This window comes from Bactrocera latifrons, unplaced genomic scaffold (assembly GCF_001853355.1).
Source record: "Bactrocera latifrons isolate USDA-ARS-PBARC rearing strain unplaced genomic scaffold, ASM185335v1 scaffold_782, whole genome shotgun sequence".
In the NCBI taxonomy this organism is placed as follows: domain Eukaryota; kingdom Metazoa; phylum Arthropoda; class Insecta; order Diptera; family Tephritidae; genus Bactrocera; species Bactrocera latifrons.
In genome coordinates, this window is record NW_017537470.1 from 45,559 (window position 1) to 69,720 (window position 24,162).

The 24,162-nt window shown below is 33.4% G+C and overlaps 1 protein-coding gene across 2 annotated transcripts in view; it reads left to right on the forward strand.

The window, feature by feature from the left end:
* LOC108976576 (probable phospholipid-transporting ATPase IA) overlaps positions 1-24,162 on the forward strand; it is a 48,276-nt gene that overhangs the window by 10,163 nt on the left and 13,951 nt on the right. Inside the window, exons 2-3 of one of the 2 annotated variants that reach the window (XM_018945779.1) lie at positions 11,439-12,177; positions 23,940-24,060. In XM_018945779.1, the coding sequence (XP_018801324.1) occupies positions 11,571-12,177; positions 23,940-24,060 (728 nt within the window). In that variant the 5' untranslated portion in view covers positions 11,439-11,570. Of the gene's footprint in view, positions 1-11,438; positions 12,178-18,933; positions 19,847-23,939; positions 24,061-24,162 lie in introns of those variants that run through there. The other variant, XM_018945781.1, reaches the window with a different exon arrangement.

The window sequence follows — 24,162 nt, forward strand, 5'->3', positions numbered from 1 at the left end:
AACCATTTTATAACCACAACTCAAGTTATAATTATCAGTGTGATAACCAATATATAACCACTTTATAACCAAAACTCAATATTAGTTTCAATATTAGTGTTTTCCATATAACGCTTTTCCTTCGCCTGTAATCTTATGAAAAGTGATGTTACCTTATTTTGCATTTTAGGTGACAATCTGGAGTGTTTATTTTACCTAAAAGTTCGAACTCCAAGCTTGTTTGCTTAATGATGTTGTTATTAATTGATTGCTGATAGTGTGCACTCCTACTTATTTGCATTAGCTCACCATTAACGAAAACGAATTTGTCGATTAAAATGCCATTAGCAATGCAAGAAACGAAAACATAATAAGTGAAGAGAGCGCCAGGTAAACATAAGACGCGCTGATATTGTCTAATGTTAAACAAAATTATTTAGAATACTTGTTGTTGGTTGTTTGAAAGGGAGGCTCGTAGGCGCCAGACCGCAGCGGCCGCATTGAGGCTATTATTAGTTTCATTGTGCTTGCGGATGGTAAAAACCTGATTATTTCCACCAAAGCTGATTTTTCCAATAGAAAAAAAAAATCAAAAATTGAAAAAGTAACAAACTCAAATGTTACAAATTAGGCCAAACAGTTAGACAAGAAATTTCTCTGAACGGTTTGTTTGCTTATGATTTAGTCCCAGTATTAAGCTTTCTTTTAGCATGCTGAGTCATCAGTTACTTATCAATTAGCATACTGTTAAGTGTCCGCACTCATTGTACCACCTATGTATACTTACATTTCCGTATTTGGTAATCAGTAGGCTTACAAGGCTCAATGCTGGCATTATCATCAATCAAAATGACATTGCTTATTTATGTGGGTTTTAATGGTGAGCAAAATTAATTAATCGATTCGTAAATCGATTATTTGTCGTAAAACGTACTTTTTGTTTTAAAACATTTTATGAACTATTTGCCTGTGTAGCAATATTCAATCTTGCTTATTTTGAGCTTCAATCGTATTAAAAGCTGAATATGAAGAGCTTTATGGCAATGTTACATATTTTCAGCAAAATGCCAGTCATTATGCTAATACAATATAGTTTTTATTTATATGGCATTAATAAAGATAAATGCTCAAGTATTTTAAAAACTTATCAAAGAACAATACGGATTGGATTCATAAAATCAACTTGTTGCAGTCTTATAGATAAAGCATACTCTGTTCTCAGCGTTGATTACGATAAGACAAGCATAAAGCGAACAAACAATGGAACAGAAAATATAAAGCTGTAAAGTGCTTGATAAGAATAGTTTTTATTTGATTGTCAGATTCGCAACAACCTTACATTGATATTTATGAGAGCGAAACGTTGAGTGAAATATATGAGAAAATATAATTCAAGTCTGGTAAACGAAGTTCAGGCATATGCAAGCATTTTCAAGTCTAATAAACTTAGTTCAGGCAAGTTCATATTAAACCTATTCAAACATATTGAAGTTTAGTCAAGCATACTAAAGCATGTTCAAGCTTGTTTAATAATATTCCAGCTTGTGCAAGCATATTCCAGCATACTTTGTTACATAACGTTTGACCGAAACTTAGCTGTTTTATATTATACTGCTTTAAAATACTTTCAATTTTCAAAATATTGTGTACAAGTCTATTAAAGCATGTTCAAGTATTTTCGACCATAACTAAACTAACTGTAATCAAGCATTTTGAAGCTTATTTAAGCATATTTAAGCCTGTTCAAACCTATTCAAGGAAATACAAGGCTATTCAAGCATGTTCAATCATGTTGAAGTTAACCTCATTATATCTACTACGTCTACTTACCTTACTACTAAGCAACAAGATAAGCTATTTGCATTATCATTCAAATATAACTTCGAATTTGAAAAAAATTAGAGCAGGTTTAAATCCTTTCAATCTAGTTCAGGCATTCTCAACCATACTTAATTATGCCAAAATTTTTATAAAAAAGCATGTGCAAGCCTGCTAAAGCATATTCAAGCTTGTTCAAGCATGCTTTATTGTATAAATTTTGGCCTAAATGGAACTGTTTTTTACTATAAGTTACTTTATATATTATTAATAAACAACTGCATTATTATTCAAGTATAAGATTATCATTAAAAAGTAATAAATTCAATATTTGTTAACCAAAGCAGTCATAAATTTTTTATATATACATACATATGTACATATTATATATTTTTCGAGTTAGTGCACCTAAATGTATATTCATATTCCGCACGATTTACCATATTATATTTCTGCACAACTCAGAAAAATTTTACACTAATCCCCTAAGCGCTTTTAATAACTTTTAGAAGCTCTCAAAACAAACTTCAAGTTTTATAGTTCAAAATCCACTTGAGTAACAGTACATAGTATGTATATACATATATACTTACGAATATGCATAAGAAAATTGAAATTTCCTTAAAATAACTTTTATGATATAATTTCACTGTTAAATTTCATTTTCTATTATTTTGTAATATCTTCAAAGATTTGTTCCACAATTTTCTCCGCAACAAACAACTCACTGAAGTGCTGTTAAATAAAATGTCATGTACTCGTATGAAAGTTGAGTGCCAAGGAAAAAAATATGCAGAAACGTGACCTGATTTAAGTGTGTGTAAAAGTTTTCTTTGTGCTTTTTGTTATTGTTGCCATTACGTATATGTATTTTGTTTTTTTCGTTTTTTCTTTTTTCCGTGCAGAAACCCTTTGTTTTGATGCAGCAAATCTCAAAGCGGCAAAGTTTTGAGAAAGCTCATGGTTGCATAAAAATGAAGTTGAAAAGTTTTCTATGCGACAAAAACAGCAATAAAAGGAATAAAATACAGAGGAAATTAGTAGCAGGTGAATTAGAGTGAAATTAAAAGAGAAGCTGAATTTTAAGAGCGACTACAAAACAATATTCAAATATGATTGCTTCTGCTTTCCATTTATAAAAAAATTGGATTTTTAATTTGAATATGCTTGAAGAGGATTGAAAATAATTTTTTTTTTTAATTTTTAGCCACAACTTTTTTAATTTTAAAATTTATTGCTTCATTATATTTATTTTTCATATGCTGGTCTTCATATGCTTGCCTTACATATATTTTTTATTTTTTTACTTTATCGTGCTGTCTGTGACAGCTGGACAGCCACTAAAAACATAATCGCCGCCAATCATCTACCTTTTTCTTTTGGCATAGTTTATATTTTATAATTTTCTGTGGAACATAATAAATTGAATTGAATTCTGTTATATGTATGTATTTTACTTTATATATACTATTGGTTATCATACTTAAAATGTATTAAAATTTATTTTCTTTATCAAATTGAAAATTAGTTTAATATCAAGCATGTTTAACTAACGTGAAATGAAGGATATAAATATTAGACAATAATCATTTTCAAGCATCTTCAAGCTTCTTCAAGCCTAAATATTTTTATTATTTTGCGTTAAAGAAAGTAATTTTTTTACGCTGCTTTATAAAACTTCAAAATTGAAAAATTTTAGAGAAAATTATATAATTTTTTAGTTTATTTAGGTATTTTCAAGCAAGTTCAAGTATATTGAAATCTATTCAAGCATGTTCAATCGTTTTCGAGCGTCATTTGGTATGTTCAAGCATGAATATGTGCATTATTTTATGCTCAAATGAAGTGATCTCCCATTATGACGCTTTAAAAAATTCAAAGTATAAAATTTTCAGAATCCATCATTTAATTTTGTAAGCCTATTTCAAGCATTAGCCTTTACCTTAAAGCATTTTCAACCATCTTTAAGCGTAAACAAGCCTGTTCAAGCATGTTCAAGCCTGGATCTGTCATTGACTATGAAATAAATAAAGTATGTTTTGTTATGCCGCTTAAAAATATATATATTATATATATATTGAAATATTTAATTTTGAACTTGTTTAGGTATGTTCAAGCATTAGCAAGTATCTTAAAGCATTTTCAACCATCTTTAAGCATATTCAAGCATATTCAATCGTATTAAAGCATGGATCTGTGCATTAATTTCGACAAAAATTATTTTTTTTTTTTGTTATTTCACTTGAAAAGGCTTCAAATAGGGAACATTTTTGAGTGAATTATTTAACTTTTTTAGCCTATTTAGGTATATTCAAGCATGAAGATAATTTTTAAACATCATCAAGCATATGAAGACATTTTAAAGCAAATTAAAGCGTTATTAAGCGTATTCAAGCATATTCAAGCGTTATCTAGCATGGTCAAGCATGTTCTAGCATGAATATATTCTTTTATTTAAACTTAAAAGAAGTAATTTTTTATTATACTGTTTTATAAAACTTCAAATTTGGAAAATATTAGCGTCAATCATTTTATTTTTTTATGTTTAATTATGATATTTATTTCTAATATTAAAGAAGATTTTTTTATTACCTAATCAAAACCGCGTAAAATATTCTGCGTAAAAGAGAATTAGTTGTATAATGTTCTATTTTTTTTTAATATTTATGTATATATTTCTTATATATTTTTCTTGTTGTCTTATATTGTTTTATGCATTATTTATTCACATTTCTATTTATTATTGGCGTTTTGCCAGCTCGTGGCTGAATCCTCGAACGCCTCATTTTTATTTCGTTTATTAAAATTAAATAATTTTTCTTTAACCTTATTTTTAATCTGCATATATTTATGTATTTTGTGGCATTAAAAAGTGCCACAATTTCCTTCTGAAAAGATAAAATTTGCCTCAATGATTTGGATGACTAAAGGTTGCTGTATATAAAACAAAAAATAAAAAAGTAAAAAAGTAATAAGAAAATAAAAACCAATACTAAAAATAATTAAAACAATAATAATAATAAAATAATTAATAATTATAATAATAATTAAAATATGCATTTGTGAGAAAAGTATGTATGATGAACGAATTTAGTGTGTACTATAAATATACGAGTCTTTAAAAGGAAAGTTGGAAGCCGAAGTTGAAAATGTTGAAAATGTTTTTATTTGAGTTGCCAACGTTTTTAGAAAAATGTATACAATTTTATAAATTTGGAATAAAAATTAATTTTTGTTCAGATTTTAATATTTTGGGAAATTTAAATTTTTAATTACTTTTATTTGCTTTCTTAAAATGTGCATGAGGTTATTTTTCATTTTATATTTATTTTACTTTTCATTAATTCATTTGTTTACTATTTAAATTTGTTTATTTTATTTATTTTTTATATTTTTTCATTTTTTTTATTCATTTTTCATATTAACATTTTTTATAATTTTTATTAATTTTTCTTTAATGTAATTTATTATTAGATTTTTCTAATATTTTGATATTTTCTTAAACAAATTTTATTTTTTCTCATCATTAATGCATTGACAATGCCATTTACTGACACTTAAACTTCAGTTTGCAAGTCATTTGTGGAATTTGAAATTTTGTGTTTTTATTGCGCCGTGCATTAATGGCACAAGCACTTTACAGAAGCCAGATGCTTATTACGATATATGTGGACAAAACGAGTATTTAGCGACATTTGCTGGAATCATTTAAATTTTTTTTTGCAAATAACCGCATTTATTTGAATAATGGCTGTGGCTAAAAAAACGCGAATAACAAATTAATGTAAATTGTCGGTGATATCAGCTGATGATATCAGTTATGAAAAATATGCTGTCATAAAGCAATGTTGCTTTTTAGGTGAATAAAAAAAAATATTTAAAATTTTTGTAATACCCAGTTTAATATTCATTTTTATACACAATATAATTTTCAACAAAACAAAATAACATAATAATGAATACAAAAAAAATATTATAATTTTAAATGTCTAATATTTTTTATTAATACTAAAATTTTACTTTCGTTAATGCTTAGAAAGTAAAATCCTTAAAAGAAAATCAATAATTGCAAAATAAATTTCTTTTTTAAGTACTCATTTTTAAAGTGCGTCCTTCACTTTCATTCATTTAAAAAAAAAAATAAAATAAAATGGCAAGCAAATTGACAGTAAATCGATTTGTGTCACGTCTCTACCACGTTTTTACTTAAATCAACAACAATAAGTACGCTTGTGACTGTCAACATAGGCATTTGAGTACTTAACAGCCACTTAAATGTCGTATTGACAAATTGTCATTGTAGAAATGACTTGTTGGCGTTTGTTTTAATGAAGCCCCATACCATGCTTTATGATAAAGAAAGTATGCAAATAAGAGAAGTGTAGAGATCACTGACTATAAGACTAGAATAAAAAATGCACAATTTTCTTATATAGAAAATTATTTTATATAAGTTATAGCAATTTTAACATTCTAGTAGAATTAGTATAATAGATTAAAACTAAATAATATGAACGGGGTATATTAAGTTGGGCACGTGTCTGCGAGGCGAGTTGAGTCCCACAGTTTTCGAGCTAGCGAGCTGAAATTTTGCATACGTCGTTTTAACCGAAAGGATTAAACATTAAATTAAATATTATTATTAAAGGACAGATTTGTCGAATTGGTTGATTTCGGACCATTATAACATATAGCTGCCATACAAACCGAACGATGGCAATAAAGTGCTTGTATGGGGAACTTTCTTATTTCTACATATATGGTCACGAAATTTTGCACGGATTATTGTCCTAGATGAATGAATTGTTCAGATCGGACCTATATAGCATATAGCTGTCATACAAACTGTATGATGAAATTCAAATTCTTGCATGGAAAACTTTTTTGGTTGACAGGCTATCTTTAAAAAATTTGGTGTAGATTAGTGCCCAAGCCAACACCATATTCCCCCCAAGAAATTGTTCAAATTGGGCAACTATAGCATATATTTGTCATACAAACTAACCGAATAAAAGCAATATAAAGTTGTTTTTATACCCTTTTAGGCTATGAAAAAGTAGCTATAAAGAGATTCGCTGCAGTCGGAGTTAACCAATTTTCTTGTTTTTATTTTTGCATTTAATATAAAATATATATAATATCTTATTTACTTATTTAAAAGTATATTTTTATAAGTTAATACATAAAAAAATTCAGTCAGATGGGATAAAAAAATTTTGTTTCTAGTTTATATGAAATATACATATCTTATTTATTTTTTTTTATTAAAAAAATTCAAATTTACATTTTTATAAATTTAAGCAAATTTTAATTTTTTTTAGTATCTTAGCAGTACAAGTTTTTATTTCTTGAAAAAAAAAATTTCAATCCATTATTTAAATTTGTTCACACTGCACTTCCACGCAACAATAATTAGTTTTAATCAATCTCACGTTCAATAAATGCAATCAAGCATTATCAGCGCGCTAATCTAATAATAGTATATGTGAATATCGAAGGGGTCGTACTTGTATGTACATACATATATATGCGCTTACCTATATGGTGAAAATAGCGCCGCCTTAAAGCTTTTGCAAAGCCCCGCAACAAAGCCGCTTCCCAGTTAATTACGTCGCCGCTATAAGCGTAAATTCTAACGCAGCGGTTATACGCGCGGCAGAGCAACAAAATTTTGTGCCGCGCTCGCGAGCTTAATGTGCTAGCTGCTGCTCGCCACCTCTTTTGGTTGCGCATTTATCGAGGTGTGTCTGCATTTGTTGTTGTTGCTTTAGCTCACTTTAATATTAGGTGCTGTTGTTGTTATTATTGTTGCTGGCATTTCCGTTGCCGCAACTGCAGTTGCCGCTGCCATTACTTATACGCCGTGTTGACCCGGCAATGCCACGCGCAAATCGTCAAATTGTCCTTCACCGTTATTATTGACCAGCTACTCACTGCTGCATGTGCATAGGTAATGCCCGCACACACACACTCATCCATATCTACACACATGTTTACTTGCATTCGCTTGGCATGTACACTCCACGTTTTGACCGCTGGCTATTGTCAATGTTGGCGCGATTCGTCTGTGTTATTGATTTTTTCCGCTGGCTAATTTTCCCTCTTTTTTATTTCAAAAATTTCATATCATTGGCGTTCATGCGGTCAATTCGTACAGTGTTTTTCCGCACATTCGTTTGTGCTGTTATGTAATTACATAAATGTGTGTGTGTCTATATGAGTATATGCGCGTGTATATATGTGCATATGAGTATATATATGTGTGTGTGTGCATATGAGTATATGTTAAATAGTTCTGTGTGTCTGTTTTAGCCTTGTTTACATTTACTTAAGCAGCACGTGCCTTTCTTTTTTGTTTTTCTCTAGTTTTTGTCCATTAGCGCTTTCATATACATACATGCTTACTTATAACTAATTAAATATAAATAAATTCATGTATTATATATATATGTACGTTTTCGTGCGTTGCTCTCTCATTTTCGGCCTCATAGTTCAATATTTCATTTGTTCTAATTAATTCTTCCCTCCTCCAACACTGACCTTTAGCTCATTAGCTTATTCTGGTTTGATGCCTTTTGACCAAAGTTCAACGCGTGTCCACTATTTCCATTAGTCCCTTGCCACTGCCGTTAGTTAATGGCGTCTGCGCTTACTTTGCTTGTTTTTTTTTGTACTTTCCTCGTTAAAGTCCCTAAAGCAGTTGTTCTTCGTGGGTGACAGTTTTCTTAGGGTAACATGAAGAAATTTGTTAATTCGGAGACTTTTCTATTTGACAAAATATCTTCACGAAATTTGGTACAGATTATTGACCAAGACGGCGCTACAATCTCCAAAGAAATTGTTTAAATTGGACCATTATGGCAAATAGCTGCCATACAAACTGAACGATTGTAATCTAGTTCTTGTATGGAAAACTTTTTTATGTGACAAAGAATTTTCACAAAATTTGGAGAATATTATTACTTAAGAAAGTGGTACAATCTCCATAAATATTGTTCAGATCGGAGTACTATAGCATATAGCTGTCATACAAACTGAGCGATCAACATCATATGCTTGTATGAAAAACTTTTTTATTTGAAAAGATATCTTCACGAAATTTCACACAGATTACAATATAAAGAAGCTCTACAATAACCCTAAAATTTTTTTCGATCGGAGCACTATAGCATATAGCTGCCATACAGAATGACTGATTAAAATCAAGTGCTTGTATGGAAAACTTTTCTAACTGATAAGATATCTTCATAAAATTTAGTACAGATTATTATCCAAGAAAGCTCTACAATCTCCGTGAGAATTATTCGCATCGGAGCACTATAGCTTATAGCTGTCATACAAACTAACCGATTAAGTTAGTTTTAATCCATAAAAAATGAACATGTGAAGGGTATTATAACTTCTTTAACGTTTTATCTTGTTGTATGTTAAACAAATTGGAATGATAAGAGAAAAAAAGAACATTTTTTGTTTGTTTTTGCTAATGTTGTGGTTTCAAGTGCATTGACATACACTTTTATATAAATATGTTTCGCTCAATAATTATCTTAAGTTTTCCATGTGATTGTATATTTCATTCATACGAAGTTCGTAAAATTCTTATTAAATATTTAAATATTATTTTTGTTTGCTCAGTTCTCAGTTTGAGATTTTCCCATATTTTTTGTCGTCAGACAGTAATTATACTTCACTAAGCGAAATGCACGCCTTTCTCATGAAAACAAAACAAACATGTATGTAAGAGCAGCAAGGGCTAAGCTATAGCAGTGCGAACAATAACTATCGGTCGAGGGGTTTCTTGACGATGTCTCGGCGGTTGCGCAGTTAAAATTTTTCGTACTGATGAACTTCATCAGAATATCTTTCGGGAAGGAGAATATAAAGTGAAAGGGCTTTAGTGCTGATAGTATCATAATGGGCCCCGCGTCGTTAGCCACTCTAGCTACCATTTTACCTACAAAGCTATCTTAGCTAAAATATTTGTATAGAGAAACGGAACTGTGTATGTCGTGATCTGGAACGTTGGGTGACTTTTATTTCGATATCGTTAATTTCTGCTCCCTCAAGGTATTCGGCTTCCTTGCTTGAGCTATTCCAAACAAGGTTTGGGCGAAGAAAACTAATGTACTCTTAGCAACATGTTGCGTGTGTACAAATTTATTTGATAAGCGCTCGAATTACCATATATTTTTGAATATATGCATGTTAATATTTATTTTTAATCAAACTTAAGCAAATGTTATGCTTTAATTAAATTTCAATAACATGTAAGACTTCTCGGTTCGATCTGAGTTGAACATACACATTTGTATGTAAATATTTATAAACTATGTACATATATACATATATTCCTAAGGCACATACATACATTTTTGATAATGTTTAGTATACTTAACAAAAAATTTGAAAACACAAACCAAACAGATTGCAAGAGAAATCCATTTCTGGCATTAAGGATAAAAATAATGAAACTGCTTATGTGATGCTTAAAGCTACATTCTCCTTACTGATTACTTCAGAAAAACTCACTCCTATTCCTGTTTAATTTCTTGTATACCCAGTCAATAAGTCAATTATAGAGTTCTAAGTGCCGATCACAGAACCATTGGTCCATTCTTCTCTATTTGGCCATGGAAACGTTGCGTTGAATTTCTCATTAATCTCCTTTTCTCTGTCGCATTGTCAATTTAGGTGGAATACCATGTTCGCGTCTGGCGCCAATGTCCTAAAAATATGAGCCGCCATCATACTTCACTTGAATATGTATTTGCCCGATATTGAGGATAACTTTCAGAGGCTTTGTTGTCGTCGTTTTCACTGCGCCAGTTTATCAAAGCAGGCAGTTCCGTTGAACCTGTTTTAGGGGACTTTTTCGGTAATGCTATCCACACCGTTGCTCAGTATATTAGTGTGGAACAGATGACACTTGTGTAGAGGCAATATGCCATGTGTGTGCGTAAACCCCATTTTGAAGCTTTTTGAGGCAATGGCTCTTCGGCAGGAGCTACAGATACGAAGAGATTTGGAAGCTCTGATCTCTATGGGTTCTCTCCAGGTCAGTTTTCTTGTCTAGCATATCCATGAGATATTTATAAAGGCCTTGTGATCCATGTTTCCAAATAGGGATCACATTGCCTCACTAGCACCTAGCAATATATTGAAATTTATTAATATGCTGGGGCTAGTTGAGTCTTTCTGATGTACAAGCGGGTACTATAAACTTAAAGTCGCGGTGCAATACTCGTCTACGTGTCTTATTTTATGTTAAGAGATATTTGATGGAGCTCAAGAGTACAATAGTTCTTTGCTTGAAAGATAGGAGCTTGAATTGTGAAATATTTCAGTTACTTGAGTCATTTTTTATCTAACAAGTTTAATCCCTACATTACTCATTATTTCTGAAAAACTATTTTCAATCATGTGGCAGCACCTCGGTACATATTTGACTTACAAACTTCGAAAAGAAAAGAGAAAACCAAAAAGAAAACGTTTTACAAATATTCTACAAAAGAAAAATAAACACGTTGACATTCTCAAAAGTAATTATGATTAATTTTTATTAAATAATTATAAAAATTAACAACAACTATATAGTAATTATAATAGAATACAGTGTTTTGTTTTTAAAAAATTACACACAGTGAAAAAAACCAAAAAACTTTGTGAAACCGTGAATTATTATTTATTCTCCACAAAAGTGCAGCTCAACCCATTAAAAATAATAACAAAAAAATAAAAATAAATAAAAGTGACATTGTTGGGTAATAAAGACAATGGGAGATGATCCCGCAGGCAAACGCTCCACACAGCATACGAGTGCTGCGAATGGCACGTCCGGCAACATAAATAGCAGCGACAGCAGCAGCAGCAGCATCAATGTGCCTCCAGACTCCACCACGGACGATGATCGGGCCACAACTAGTCGTAATGCACAGCAACATACAACGCACGATAAACGGCACGAGCACGATATCAATCCGAATCGCATTTATAGGCTCGGCAGTCGTGTCCTGTATCGGGCCAATTCTATGGCTACCACCGCAACACAGTTGCCTAAAACATGTCTGCAAAAGTCGAACACCTGGTGTCTAACACAGTGGTGTAAACTGAAACGTGCGGTGAATAAGCGACGACGTGTCGCCGCTACACCCGAATCGCAAGTGATTTGTCAGCGTTGCCGCAAATCGTGTTCACAGCTCGACGAGGTGTTGCGCGTGCAAGAAACCCTGGCGGAGACGAAAATGGAGCTGCCAGTTGGTGCACCGGTGGAGTCGGTGGATACGACGGATTTCGCGCCGACGAAAAAGCGACCGGCTTTTCTGTGCTCCGCCTGCAAGCACAGCAAGAATTGTCAAACTGAAAGAAATGCGACATTCGTCTGTAAGTTTTAGCGCTAATTTTTATATTGATTTAAACTATATTAGTTGAAAGTGAAAACTTTGAAATTGAAGGCGTTGAGGATATGTCAGATTTGGCAGTTGATTTTGGTACCGACTCATCTAAAAGTACTGAAGAGCTGAGGTATTCAAAAATGTCCAAACTCTGCCTATAACCAATAAGTGACCAATTAGTGACATCCTCGTTGTTCTTTGTCGGGTGTATTTTTTCTTAAATTTTCATTAGTTCGTGTCATCATAATGGACGGTCGTCCTACTGTTCGTCCCTTCTTTGAGACTATACCATTTTAGACAGTTGGTCTTAGTTCGGTCTCATCTAAAAGTAGTGAGAAGTTGAGGTATTGAAAAACGTCTCACCGCTGCCTATAACCAATTAGTGACATCCTCGAAGCTCTTAGTCAATATTGCGAGGGTATTTTTGGTACATTTAGAGTACTTTGTGGCATCTTAAAGTACGTATGTTCGTAGCTGACTCTTCTTCACTTGCTAAAGATCAGCCTGATTACCTTACTTAATCAGCCTGTATCCAAACTTTCAAAAAAATAAAAAAAAAATTAGAATTTAAGCCTTTCCATAACCTGTACTAAGGATATCGAATACTCCATCGATTTCTATTATTAAAAATAATAAAAAAGAGCGCAGTTTGTTAGTGTTCCATACCATGAAACTGTAATATCAAAACATGTTTCAGCGTTTTTTTTTATATTCTATTTTGCAACTCTCTGTTGACAAAGCAAAGCGTATATTTAATTCAAAAGTAAACAAATTTCAAAGAGAGTAAATTTTTGAAAGCGCGCTCAGCTAAATAGATGCTCTTATACAGCATATACACTCATCTCTCAACCGACACTCTCTCTCTCTACTCTTCGAACAAAATTTAAATTTCTTATAGCTCGAAATTCACTCTCTCTCACTGCCTTGCTGTTTCAAAAATGTGCTTGTGTTTGCAGCTTGAGCTAATAACAATGCTTTACTCTCTTCTATTAACTGTTTTTCTTATTCTCTCTTTTCTTTCGTTTTCTAGTGGCTCTCGTACGTGTTAGTGCTGACATTTCGCTAGCACACTACCGTTGTAAGGACTTTATTTTCGATTGTTGGTAAAATTCTTAATTCTTGATTTTGTTTTGCTCTCGTTCTTCGCGTCCATCTGCCAATGCTGGCCAGTTTCTTCGCGTAACTAGTACAAAATCCAGTTCCCGTAATTACTACAAGGATTTTTCATTTGTGTATCATTGCTTTTTTGCTCATTGTGTATTGATTTAGATTTTCTAATTTGCTATTTTCGTTTTCTTTGCTTAATTTTTGTCTTTTGCTTGCGTGTTGCTATTGAACTTGAGGCTAATGAATCACATGCTTTATGCATGTGCATTTAATATTCTATTAGTTTTATTTTTTTCCATATGGCATATGGTATATGGATTTAAGTATTCCTTATTTACTGAAATAGCCCTGAAAAAAGGTTAATATGTATCTTAAGTCCTTTTCATCGGTCTTCATCGTTTGCCTACACAGCGTCCCACAGTTGTATTTGTTTCTTAGGAGCATATGAGTTAAAGATATAAACTTAGAAGCTCAAAATTGGTATATAATTCTCTATAAATTCTTCTGATGCCTATGTATATTATAAGGAGAAGTTTACTCATTCATTGTATGAGGCTTCTAATCGTCTGAACGAAAAGGCAGGCGAGTTGACCAGGAAGTCACGAACAATTTCCCAAAGTTGTTCTAGATCATTAAGCTCTTTGAAGGGTTACTTGAAGTAATAGTTTCTAGAGGTACATCACAGGTCTTGAAACATAAAAATCACAAGTAATTTGACAAATGTTCCTTGGGGTTGTCTTGATGATGTTCTGACCAAAAAGTTTCCATTTGTAGGCAAGAGGGAAATTAGTAAAATGTTAGGGGTCATTACAGAGCATCTACCCTTAAAAGCCCACGTTGGGAGAATTATAAAAGTAGACCTGTTGTTGAACATTGCAACCGTTTGAGTTGGTCATTGGTCAGCTGGGGTGAAAATAATTGAGGTTTTTTCTAAATTCGTCGAGTTTTTGGTGAGTAAACGGAAGCTCAATGTACCTATAGGCGCTCTTGCCTACACCTTTTTAACCACTCAACTCATCAAAATACCTTTAGCAATTATGTCGAACTTACAGAATGCAGAACGCAAGTCTGAGATTCAAAACAAAAAAAAAAAAAAAAAAGCTGTGAATGTTATTTTTTGGAGAGATGGATTTAGGTATATAGGGATAGATAGAGACAAATTGTTGATAGATATGAGCTGTAGTTTTGTAGAAATGCTCGGAGAATGGGATCGTTCTCAATCCACCGTCCGTATCACATTCTAACTAAGGAGAAGCAGCCTGGGAGCTTTCTTTTTAGGATAATACAGTAGCAATTGTATCAGGAATATAATTGTATGTTCTAATATATGTAGATCCCAGGTCAAAATAATAATAAAATTTATATTATTCTACTATTTTTTTTTTATAAAATGTTGTGTCAAGGCTTTCCTACATTTTAAATATTTTATTATTAATAATATGATCAAATTTTACATATCTCCCGAGCAACCCTTCGGAGGAGATGCATCGTCCTCTACATATGTTGGATAAAGTGAAATAGATCGCTAAGACCAAGTTAGAGCAGCTAGACCAACTTCCTTGTAGTGTCTCATGTTGTTATTTTATATAAATATGTAGAATATGTATCAAAGAGAAGCAACAATTGGTTTTCAGTTAGAAAATTAGGTAGTCAGAAAAAAAGTATACAGTGATTTAAAATCTTCAAAAATTAAATTAATTTCCATTTGTGAAATAGCCAATGAAAAAATTAAGGTCCGAATATTGCTTGTGAGAATATTAAAGAGTACAAGCACATTTTGTATAGGAAATTTGCAAAACTTAAAGAAGCAGAAAGAATTGACGAACTGCGGTAGAGCAACTGTGTCTAAGAACAACACAATGAGCAATGCGCTGATTTAAGCAGGCATAGAATTCGCTTTCTGCAAAATTGCGAAAATAAAAATCTAATGCCACATGCATAGTAATTCCTTTTGAGTTATATTACCGCCATACGTTGCATGCTACTTTCCCTGTGCGCCTATCAATAAAAGTCTGCTAGGTAAATTTGTACACAATAAATATTTCATAAGAATACCATTATTTATTTACAACAAAAGAACGCACGAATGAACGACCATAAATAAATAAATAAATAAAAATGCTATTGACACATAAAAACATCGCAACACACATACATCGAGTACTTGATGATAGAAGATGGATGCCTTTTCGCCTTCCTTGCGGCTCCCTGTGGAGAGAAAACACACAAACGCAGCTGAAGCGAAAGGAACAGGACCGCAGCCGGCGCCAGGTGGCGAACGGAAAGGCAAACGAACAAACATGCACGCACACTCGCGCACTAAATTATGCTCACCTTAATGAGTAAGAGCGTGATGTTGGTAAACAGCCACAGTTGCATTTGTACACACGCACAAACAACTACAAATATTTATACATAATTTTACACAAAGGACATGCGAGCACTCGTGGTGCTGCCGCGCTCCACGCTGTTGTTGCTGTTGTCTTGTTGGACGCGTAAATTCCGTAGTCAATACGTAATAAATGTGCGCTGCCAACACACGGCAAATGAGCGTGGTCCAATTCGAATGTGCTTGGGTGTGTGGTGAGAGCGAGCGCGCGCGGTTTGTGCGCAATAATAAGGATAACAACAAACATAGGGTGAATTTGTTGTTGCTTTTGTGCTTTTTTGGTGCCATAAACATTGTGTGTGTATAACAGTGAGTGCCACAGCAAGGGCTGGCTACGTTAAGCCACACAATTCGCCAGTTTTCATTTCGTTGCAGTACCTTTTCGGTGTGTGTCCTGTGCGGTGGCTGTGTCGGGCAGCAGCAGCAGCTGTATAATGTGAAATACTTACTTGGAAATTATGCTGAAAATTTTGCAAAGAAAAAAGAAAACTGTAGTGATATGACAGCATTGCGGCTGATATCAAGTTAAATATATTAATAAGTCTTTCATTTGCAAGACAAGCCGGCAAGGATAATGCCAGGAGAGCTATATTAAATACGTAGAAAAGTGTTAAACGCTTTGTGGTGCTTAAGCGAGCAGGCTGCGACGCCTGGCCGCTGACAAACGCGTTGTCTGTCTGTGTGGTGATAAATCAATAGCAAGGCCAAGTATGTGACTTAGAAGCGATAATCCTTGCTGCTGGGCTTGCCAAATTGGCAAGTGGCTGTAATGCTGCAGACGACGTAAATATTTGCAAAAATCTCAAGTAAAAAGTATGAAATGTGTCGAAATTTTCGCTGAAATTGCAGCTATGCGAAATGAAATTTTAGTGTACATTTATTTGCCGTTTGTGCGCCGGGGCGTAGCCACCTGCTGAGCGAGCGCCCGCTTACAAGCAGCATTACTACGCATCGCGTATAGCAGCAATATTTACATACATACATAAATATGAAAAAATATATGTGAAAGGAAATTGTTTTTGTGCGTGATATAATTTTTTAGTGTAATATTCTATTTTAATTTCCTTTCACAATTCGAATGAAGTCGAAAATGTGCACAGCCGGTCGTTACTGCGGCGCGCAAGTGTTACGAAAATAGTCTGTGTGGCCTTCCACAACAGGATATGTGTGGCTAATTAGTGTTCTTCAGTGGCGTGGACTGTTTACCAAGCCTTGCGGAGGTAGTTTGCTCTGTTGTGTACGCTAAAAATAGTAAAATGCATTAAAGTGTGGGAAGTGTGGAAAGTGGTAAATACCCGCGTTGTGAGTCAAATATATTGAGTTGTGTGGGTAGAAGGATTTGAAAGGCTCATAAAATAAAGTGGAAGTAAAAAAATAAATAAAAAAAATAAAAAATAAAAATAAAAATAAAAAATAATTATAAATTTTAAAATTGTCAAAGCCTAGTTATTAATTTTTTGAATTTGATAGTACGAGAAGAATATTCTTTTACTTTCGAAATAACTTATACTCCTAACTAATGCTACCAGTTATATATACCTGAAACTAAATATAGGGCATAAGAGAGCCTGGTTATTATTTTTTTGAAGTTTATTGTACAAGAAATTAGCATATTTCCTTACCTTTGGAAAGACATATGGTACTCCTAATCAATGTTACCAGCTTTATATACCTGAATCTAGAAATATTAGAGAACATAGATATCAATTTTAGAAATTTGCTACTACAAAAACTATTACCATGATACCCTTAACCAATGCTACCCATTTCATATACCTAAAGCTAAATAGGTAAATAGCTAAATTTTCATAATTTCGACTCGTTTTTGGATCGTGTATCTTTCCAATGGCAAACCGTTCTGAATAAAAATGTCACAAGAGCGGGAAAAATATGGCGTCGTTTTTGTAGCATCCCTATTGAAAAATCCATTATTTGCTATTAGAGCGCCTAGTTGCTAATCCATCAATTTTTCTCAAAATTATTCTCCTGAGCCACTATTACCAACCCACTAATTTGATCTTGCAATCTTACTGGCACGTTCTTGGATCTTTCTTACTTTATAAAAATCGCACGTAAAGTTATAATATGTAGTTCTCGAGGAATGTTAATATAATTACTAGAAATACCGAATTTTATCTTTTCCCAGTTCATTTTTATGCACCCCTGCCACTTTCCAAACGAAGTCATTTTTTAAATATCATAATTTCTTTTAGTTGAAAAAGACTGGGGTTTCCCTTAAAATACTCTGATAGTTAATATAAAGCCTAGTTTTTAATGATAGTTAATATTTCCTACTTTCTCTCTCTAATTGGGAGCTGAGCTTGTTTCAAAGACTCTAGATGCTGCTCTTATCCGGGAAAAAGTTTTCTTGTAACTTAATTTTGCGTACTTTTTTCTGCTATATGAAGACTAATAAACTACCGTGGGAGCTAACAAATGAGCATAAGTGGCGCAGGCGATAATTATTAGGTAATTTTAAATAAATAAAAAAAATTGTAAACTTTGTAACTTGACTTATCAGTGCTCTGATAAAAAAAATAACGCTCCGTTTAAATTAGTGACGAAATATCTCCCTGATCTATTTGATCTTGCTTATAAATTTTTTGGTTTCAAAATAGTAGCTCTGTATAGACAATATTGTGGGATACTTCTCAGCTTCTAAGTATGTATCAATATATACGTTGAATATCCAATATGTAATAGCCATGTAATAGCCATATAATGATTACACATACAATGATTACTGAATGATTACCTAAGTAATGATCTAATGATTTTTTTCAGAAAGTAGTGAATAAGTATGAACAATAAAAATGGATAGACGTTTTATGAGAATTACAACGTTTCTTAGTATCAATATGCGAGTCGAGTTCCCAATAATTACATTGTAATGATTACTAATAATGATTACACATAATCATTTCATATAATGATTACTTTTAAGAGGGGTTAAAGATTATTTTCAAAAAAGAGTGATTAAATAATGATTACTTGTATAAATAATGTTTAAGAAGTGAATAGTTATGTACAATAAAAATGTATAGACGTTTTATGGGAGAATATTACATTTCTTAGAATCAATATGTGCAACGAATATCCCAAAAACTTTGTAATGATTACTAATAATGATTACAATTAATCATTTCATATAATGATTATTGTTAAGAGGGGTTAAAGATTATTTTCGAAAAAGAGTGATGAAATAATGATTACTTGTAATGATTATTATACCGATCTAATGACTATTTTCTAAAAGCAGTGAGTAAATATAATAAAAACATCAACATATAATCTCAAAAAGTGTAAAGTAAAGAAAACTAAGAAGTGCACCACCAATCACGAAAAGAGTATTATTATACATCCGTCCTGAATGAAAAGTCAAAGGTCATGCGCTACAATAACAATAAGGCTTTAGAGCGTAAAAGAGCAGAAAGCGAACGTGTAACAAAAAGTAAAGAGAGTAAAAACGCGGAAATATGAAAGGAGCAAGCAAGTGAAGAGACGAACGCCCATAAAAACAAAACGCAGTGAAGCAACAATTGTGCGGAAAACAAGGAAGAAAAGTAACGAATACATTCAGAGAACAAACGAAACAGAGAAAACTGTCAGCAGTAGCATTAAAGAGCGCAGGATGTGAGAGAGTGGGCTTTTGATTGTTTGTAAAGTAAAAAAAATAAACAAAATAATTAGTATTTACTACAAAACAAGCTCTTACGCATACTATTTGTATACAGTGTATATATACTGCGCGGGAAAACATAATACAACACAAACGACCACACCACTCGCCAGCATATTAATAACACTCAGCACACTTTCAAACAACACACCGCCGTATAATCATTCACACAAGTGCGCGTATAATCATTCAGCCTGGGTTTCGTTAAACGTAAAAGTTCCTCTGCGGAGAGTATCGCCTTTGCGTCGGTCGGTGAGTGCAACTACGGTGGGGCTGAAGGTGCTGCGGCGGCTGGTCCCTCGACATCAGCGTCGTGCTACGGTACGGGCCGGCGGAAAAGCAGCGCCAGCGTTGCCGAGGAGGAGGCAACACGCCGTCAGAATCGTATACGCGAACGGGAACGACAGGCGGAGGCGCGGCGTCGTCGACGCGACACAATGTCCTTTCGCAATGTGTATCGTGCGCTGCGTATGCGTTTAAGCAGTAAGCGAATTCTACTCCTTTTTTTTTTTACACACTCTAGTTACATACAATGCATATTTTTTGTTGTAATTTGTATGGAATCCTTAGTGCTAGTCCAACTTGGGTTGTGTTGCGTGTATTTATTATATCAAGTTTCGTGTCGGATTGTTTTGGTTTGATTTGGATTGCAGTTTCGGGTGTTCGTGTTTATTTTGGCTAATTTGTGTTTTGGTTAAATCTCGTTTCATATTATATTTTGTCCATAATCTTGAGAGTTTTGTTCTTGCAAAAGCATCTTAGAAGAGGTTGAGATTGAAACACATCGAAACTTCTTTTTCCTTTTATCAGCCATTGTCAGATCAAAGCTGAAATATCGCGGTTCCCACACTTTAAGACGTCTTGGTGAAATAGCGGTAATAAAGTGGTGGGTTCAAGCCACTTTATCGAAAATTAATTTCAGCTTACTCGAGTCTTTTAGCTGGCTTCAGAAGGAACTGTATTTAGTAAGCTTAGTGCTGCTTTCGACAGCACGAAAACGAGTTGTCCTTATACTGGATGTCTGAAATATCTCCGAAAAACTAATAGGACTGTTTAAATTGAAGTTGAGCAACACCAAAAGTTTCGTCAGGATCGGGAAAGACCTCTCCGAGCCGTTCGATAGCCAAGGAGGTTTCCGACAAGGCGTCTCCCTATCGAGCGACTTCTTCAACCTGGTGCTAGAGAAAATAATTCGAGTTGAAGGACTAAATAGAGAAGGTACCATCTTATATAAGAGGGTACAACCGCACCATTAGTTAGTTCTGCTTTCTTCAGAATGGCGACATGGACATAGTTCAGCGAATCAAGAGGCAGCGGCTACGCTGGCTAGGTTAGGTCATACGTATGGACGATAACGCTCCAGCTCTGAAAGTATTCGACGCTATAGCCGTCGGGGGAAGTAGAGGAAGAGAAAGACCTCCAGTCCGTTGAAACAAACCAGGTGGAGAAGGAGACTTGGAACCTCAAATTGGCGCCAAACATTGAAAAGAAAGAATGACTGGTGCACTGTTGTTAACTCGATTAACTGTTAACTGTTGTTAACCGAATCTTTGCCTTAAGAAAATGAGATTAAAGAGTTTTTAATATAGTTTTAGATATCTTATACTTCAAACTAGATTAGTCGTGTTCTCAACTCACTTTTCGTTTCAATAAAGTAGTTGCTTTTTTGTCGAAAGTTAGAAAATTTAGTAGCTCTGCTTGGATTGTCTCATATTCTTCTCAAATCTATCTTTTTCTAGAAATTATCTTAGCTGGAGGTTGGAATTTATTTTGTGGTAGAAAGAGTGTAATGTAGGCTTAAGTGTGGCTGCTTGAGGTTAGGCGTTTCTGCGAGCTCTCTTTTCAACTAATCAACCAACCTTAGTTGTTGAATTTGAAGCTCCTAAGAGTATAATTTATATTCTCTAATTATTTCAAAAAGAATTTGAAAAATAAATCCTTTTATTTTAACCTTTTCATAATGACGAGTTTGCGTTTTCCCCACGCAGTTACCACAAATTGCATTTCCATTTGCTGAGGGTGATTTCTGACCGCCTGCGATAGCACGAATTTTAACAAGACAACTTAGCAAATTGGTATAATAGTAAAAACGGTATTTTTTAAAATACTGCAAAAAAGATGTTAAAAGGTCATTATTGTAAGGAGAACAAACGAAGCATAACCGCCAACGCTGCAAGGCAAGCCTTTAATGGACTTCCTGCGGACAAACGCTACGAAGGACATGCGATGAATAACTAGAACTACAGCTAACTGTAATTTGTACTATTCTTAAACACGAAATGAATGGGTATGACGATGATAAGTGCACAAAAGCTCATAGTGTTTTGTTGTTGTAAATTTAATGCAACACAGAATGCTTTAACTGCGCGCTGAGTCGGGGGAACGAGGTAGCAAAGCGGTTGTTGCGCAGGCAGAGCAGTCACTCAACGTTGGAGGTTATGTAAGACAGTTGAGATATTTTGTGGTTTTGGATTTCTATGCCGAATGCATGATTTTTGCTTATATTTTAGGGTAGCCATAAATTTAAATTACTGATGGTGGCCGAAAGAGTTCATTCAAGCCAAATGACTATAAATTTATAATTGTTAATCCAATGGCAAACAGACACACTTTAAATTTTCTCTAATTCCTAAATATACAGCTGGTTGCAGAAAATTTAGAAAATATTCATGATAAACTTGTCTGAATGTGGGAGAAACTGAAATTTATTCTGTATTAATCACATAACCTCAAAATTTCCACTTCATTACATTACGAGTTCCTTGCGAATGTGAGTTTACATTGGCAAATCCATGAAAATATAAAACTGATGCGATTTGTTGCTTGTATAAATTTAGTTGAGATTTTAATAAACACATTCAGTTACATATATACAACTTGTACATGCCTTGGTCGTATATACATATAATTTCCAATCATAAATCTAGTCAAGCAATAAAACACTTTCAAAAATATACAATTGCTGTGTATAAATTTTGTTTAGTTGGCATTGTGTGCTCATAATAAATACATATGGCTAGTAAAAGTTCATAAATTTCGCTTTTGTGCAGCTGATCGGATTTCGGCACACATTTTCTACCTGAAAGTCTGCCTCGGCAATGATTTTATTAGAAAAAATATATTCATATATTATATATTAATTACAATTTCCGGGTACCAGTATTTTATGTAACAGGTCAATGTAAAAGTCTCCGGTCTACAACGTACATTTTTTTTTGAAAAATTTCCCTTTTTTTCTTTTCAACATCCTTCCCTTCAAGGGTGATCCAGTGATTATAGCGACGCTTCATGTTTTCAATATAATTTTTGTAGTACAATTTGTCCTTTGCTTCAAAATAGAGCTCAGTTTCGGCGATCACCTTTTCATTCGATAAATATTTCTTCTCAGAAATTCAACGTTCTTTTGACATCTGAGAACGCGAAACAGTCGCTGTGGGCCAGATCTGGAGTATATGGTGGATGCGGAAGCTATGCGAAGCCGAATTCATGCGTATTTACAGACTTGTGATTAGCCGCATTGTTTTGGTAAAGCAGCACTTTCTTTTTTTTTTCAAAGGCCGCGGTTTTTTGACGATTTCGTCCTTCAGACGATCCAATAACGTTATATGATGGTCGCTGTTATCAAGAATTTTTCCATGTGTATCCTAAAATATGTACATACATACGTCATAATCTTGAAACCCAACCGTTGCGTCCATACAATGTCATATTTCGTCGCTAAAACCCACGTATGTATATTACGGTCTGCAAACACTGAAAATGGGGTAAGGCTGTCGCCAGTACCCACGTTAAACACACCGGACGTTGCCTCCAAACACTGCTCCGAATTATTTGTTATTTTTAGTCAAAAGTGAGTTCGCGCGGCACGCACTTTGCACAGAGGTTTCTCACACCCAAATATTCAACCACAATATACCACCAATACTTTCCTTATAAATCTTTAGAGTCTCAGCTATCTCGCTCTTCGGTCATACAAAATTATTTTGTGGACTTTTTTGGATGATTTTATCGGTAACAACCTCTTTTGGAAGTCCACTGCGTCACCGCCTTGCATTGTTGCTGTGCTAATCGATGTCGAATGTTGGAAAAAATTATCCCGCGTACAGTTTTGCGAATTTACTCCATTTTTTGTCCCAAATTAATATTTTAAGTTACTGTAAACAACACAAAAAGCCCTCGTATGTCAAAACATTCTGAGCATGTATGACATCAAAATTTTAAACTTTACAATAAAATAGTGATTTTTCAGCTTGCAACCCTAGTGTAGCCAAATCCCGAAATATAAAAGGCAAACTACATATTTGACTCCCAATTAAAGATAATGCTGCCAGAATACCTCCTTGTCTTCTTTCTTGTTGGTTAAATAATTGTTTTAAAAATTTATGTTAATTTTGTTTATCTGAGCTATGATTTCCAAAGGAAATTCATCTTCACAATTCTTCTTATAAGGTTTATTAAGTTATCATATAATTTTATTATATTTGTATAGTTTTTTTTATGAAATCTATTAAACCATAGTATCTGCTTAACATGTTACAGTTTTTTATATTAACAATTATTCTTATTTTCTTCGTAGACGATGAGGACCTCACTTCAACAGCGGCTGCGGCCGATGATACAGATAGACGAATAATATTTTTGAATCGACCGCAAATACAGAAGTTTTGCAACAATCACATATCAACTGCGAAATATAGGTGAGTCTGAAAAAGATTATAAATTCGTATAAACATTTAGAAGTAGGATAGAAAATACTTAAATAATACAAAGTATTGTATTCTTAACAAAAAAAATTACAA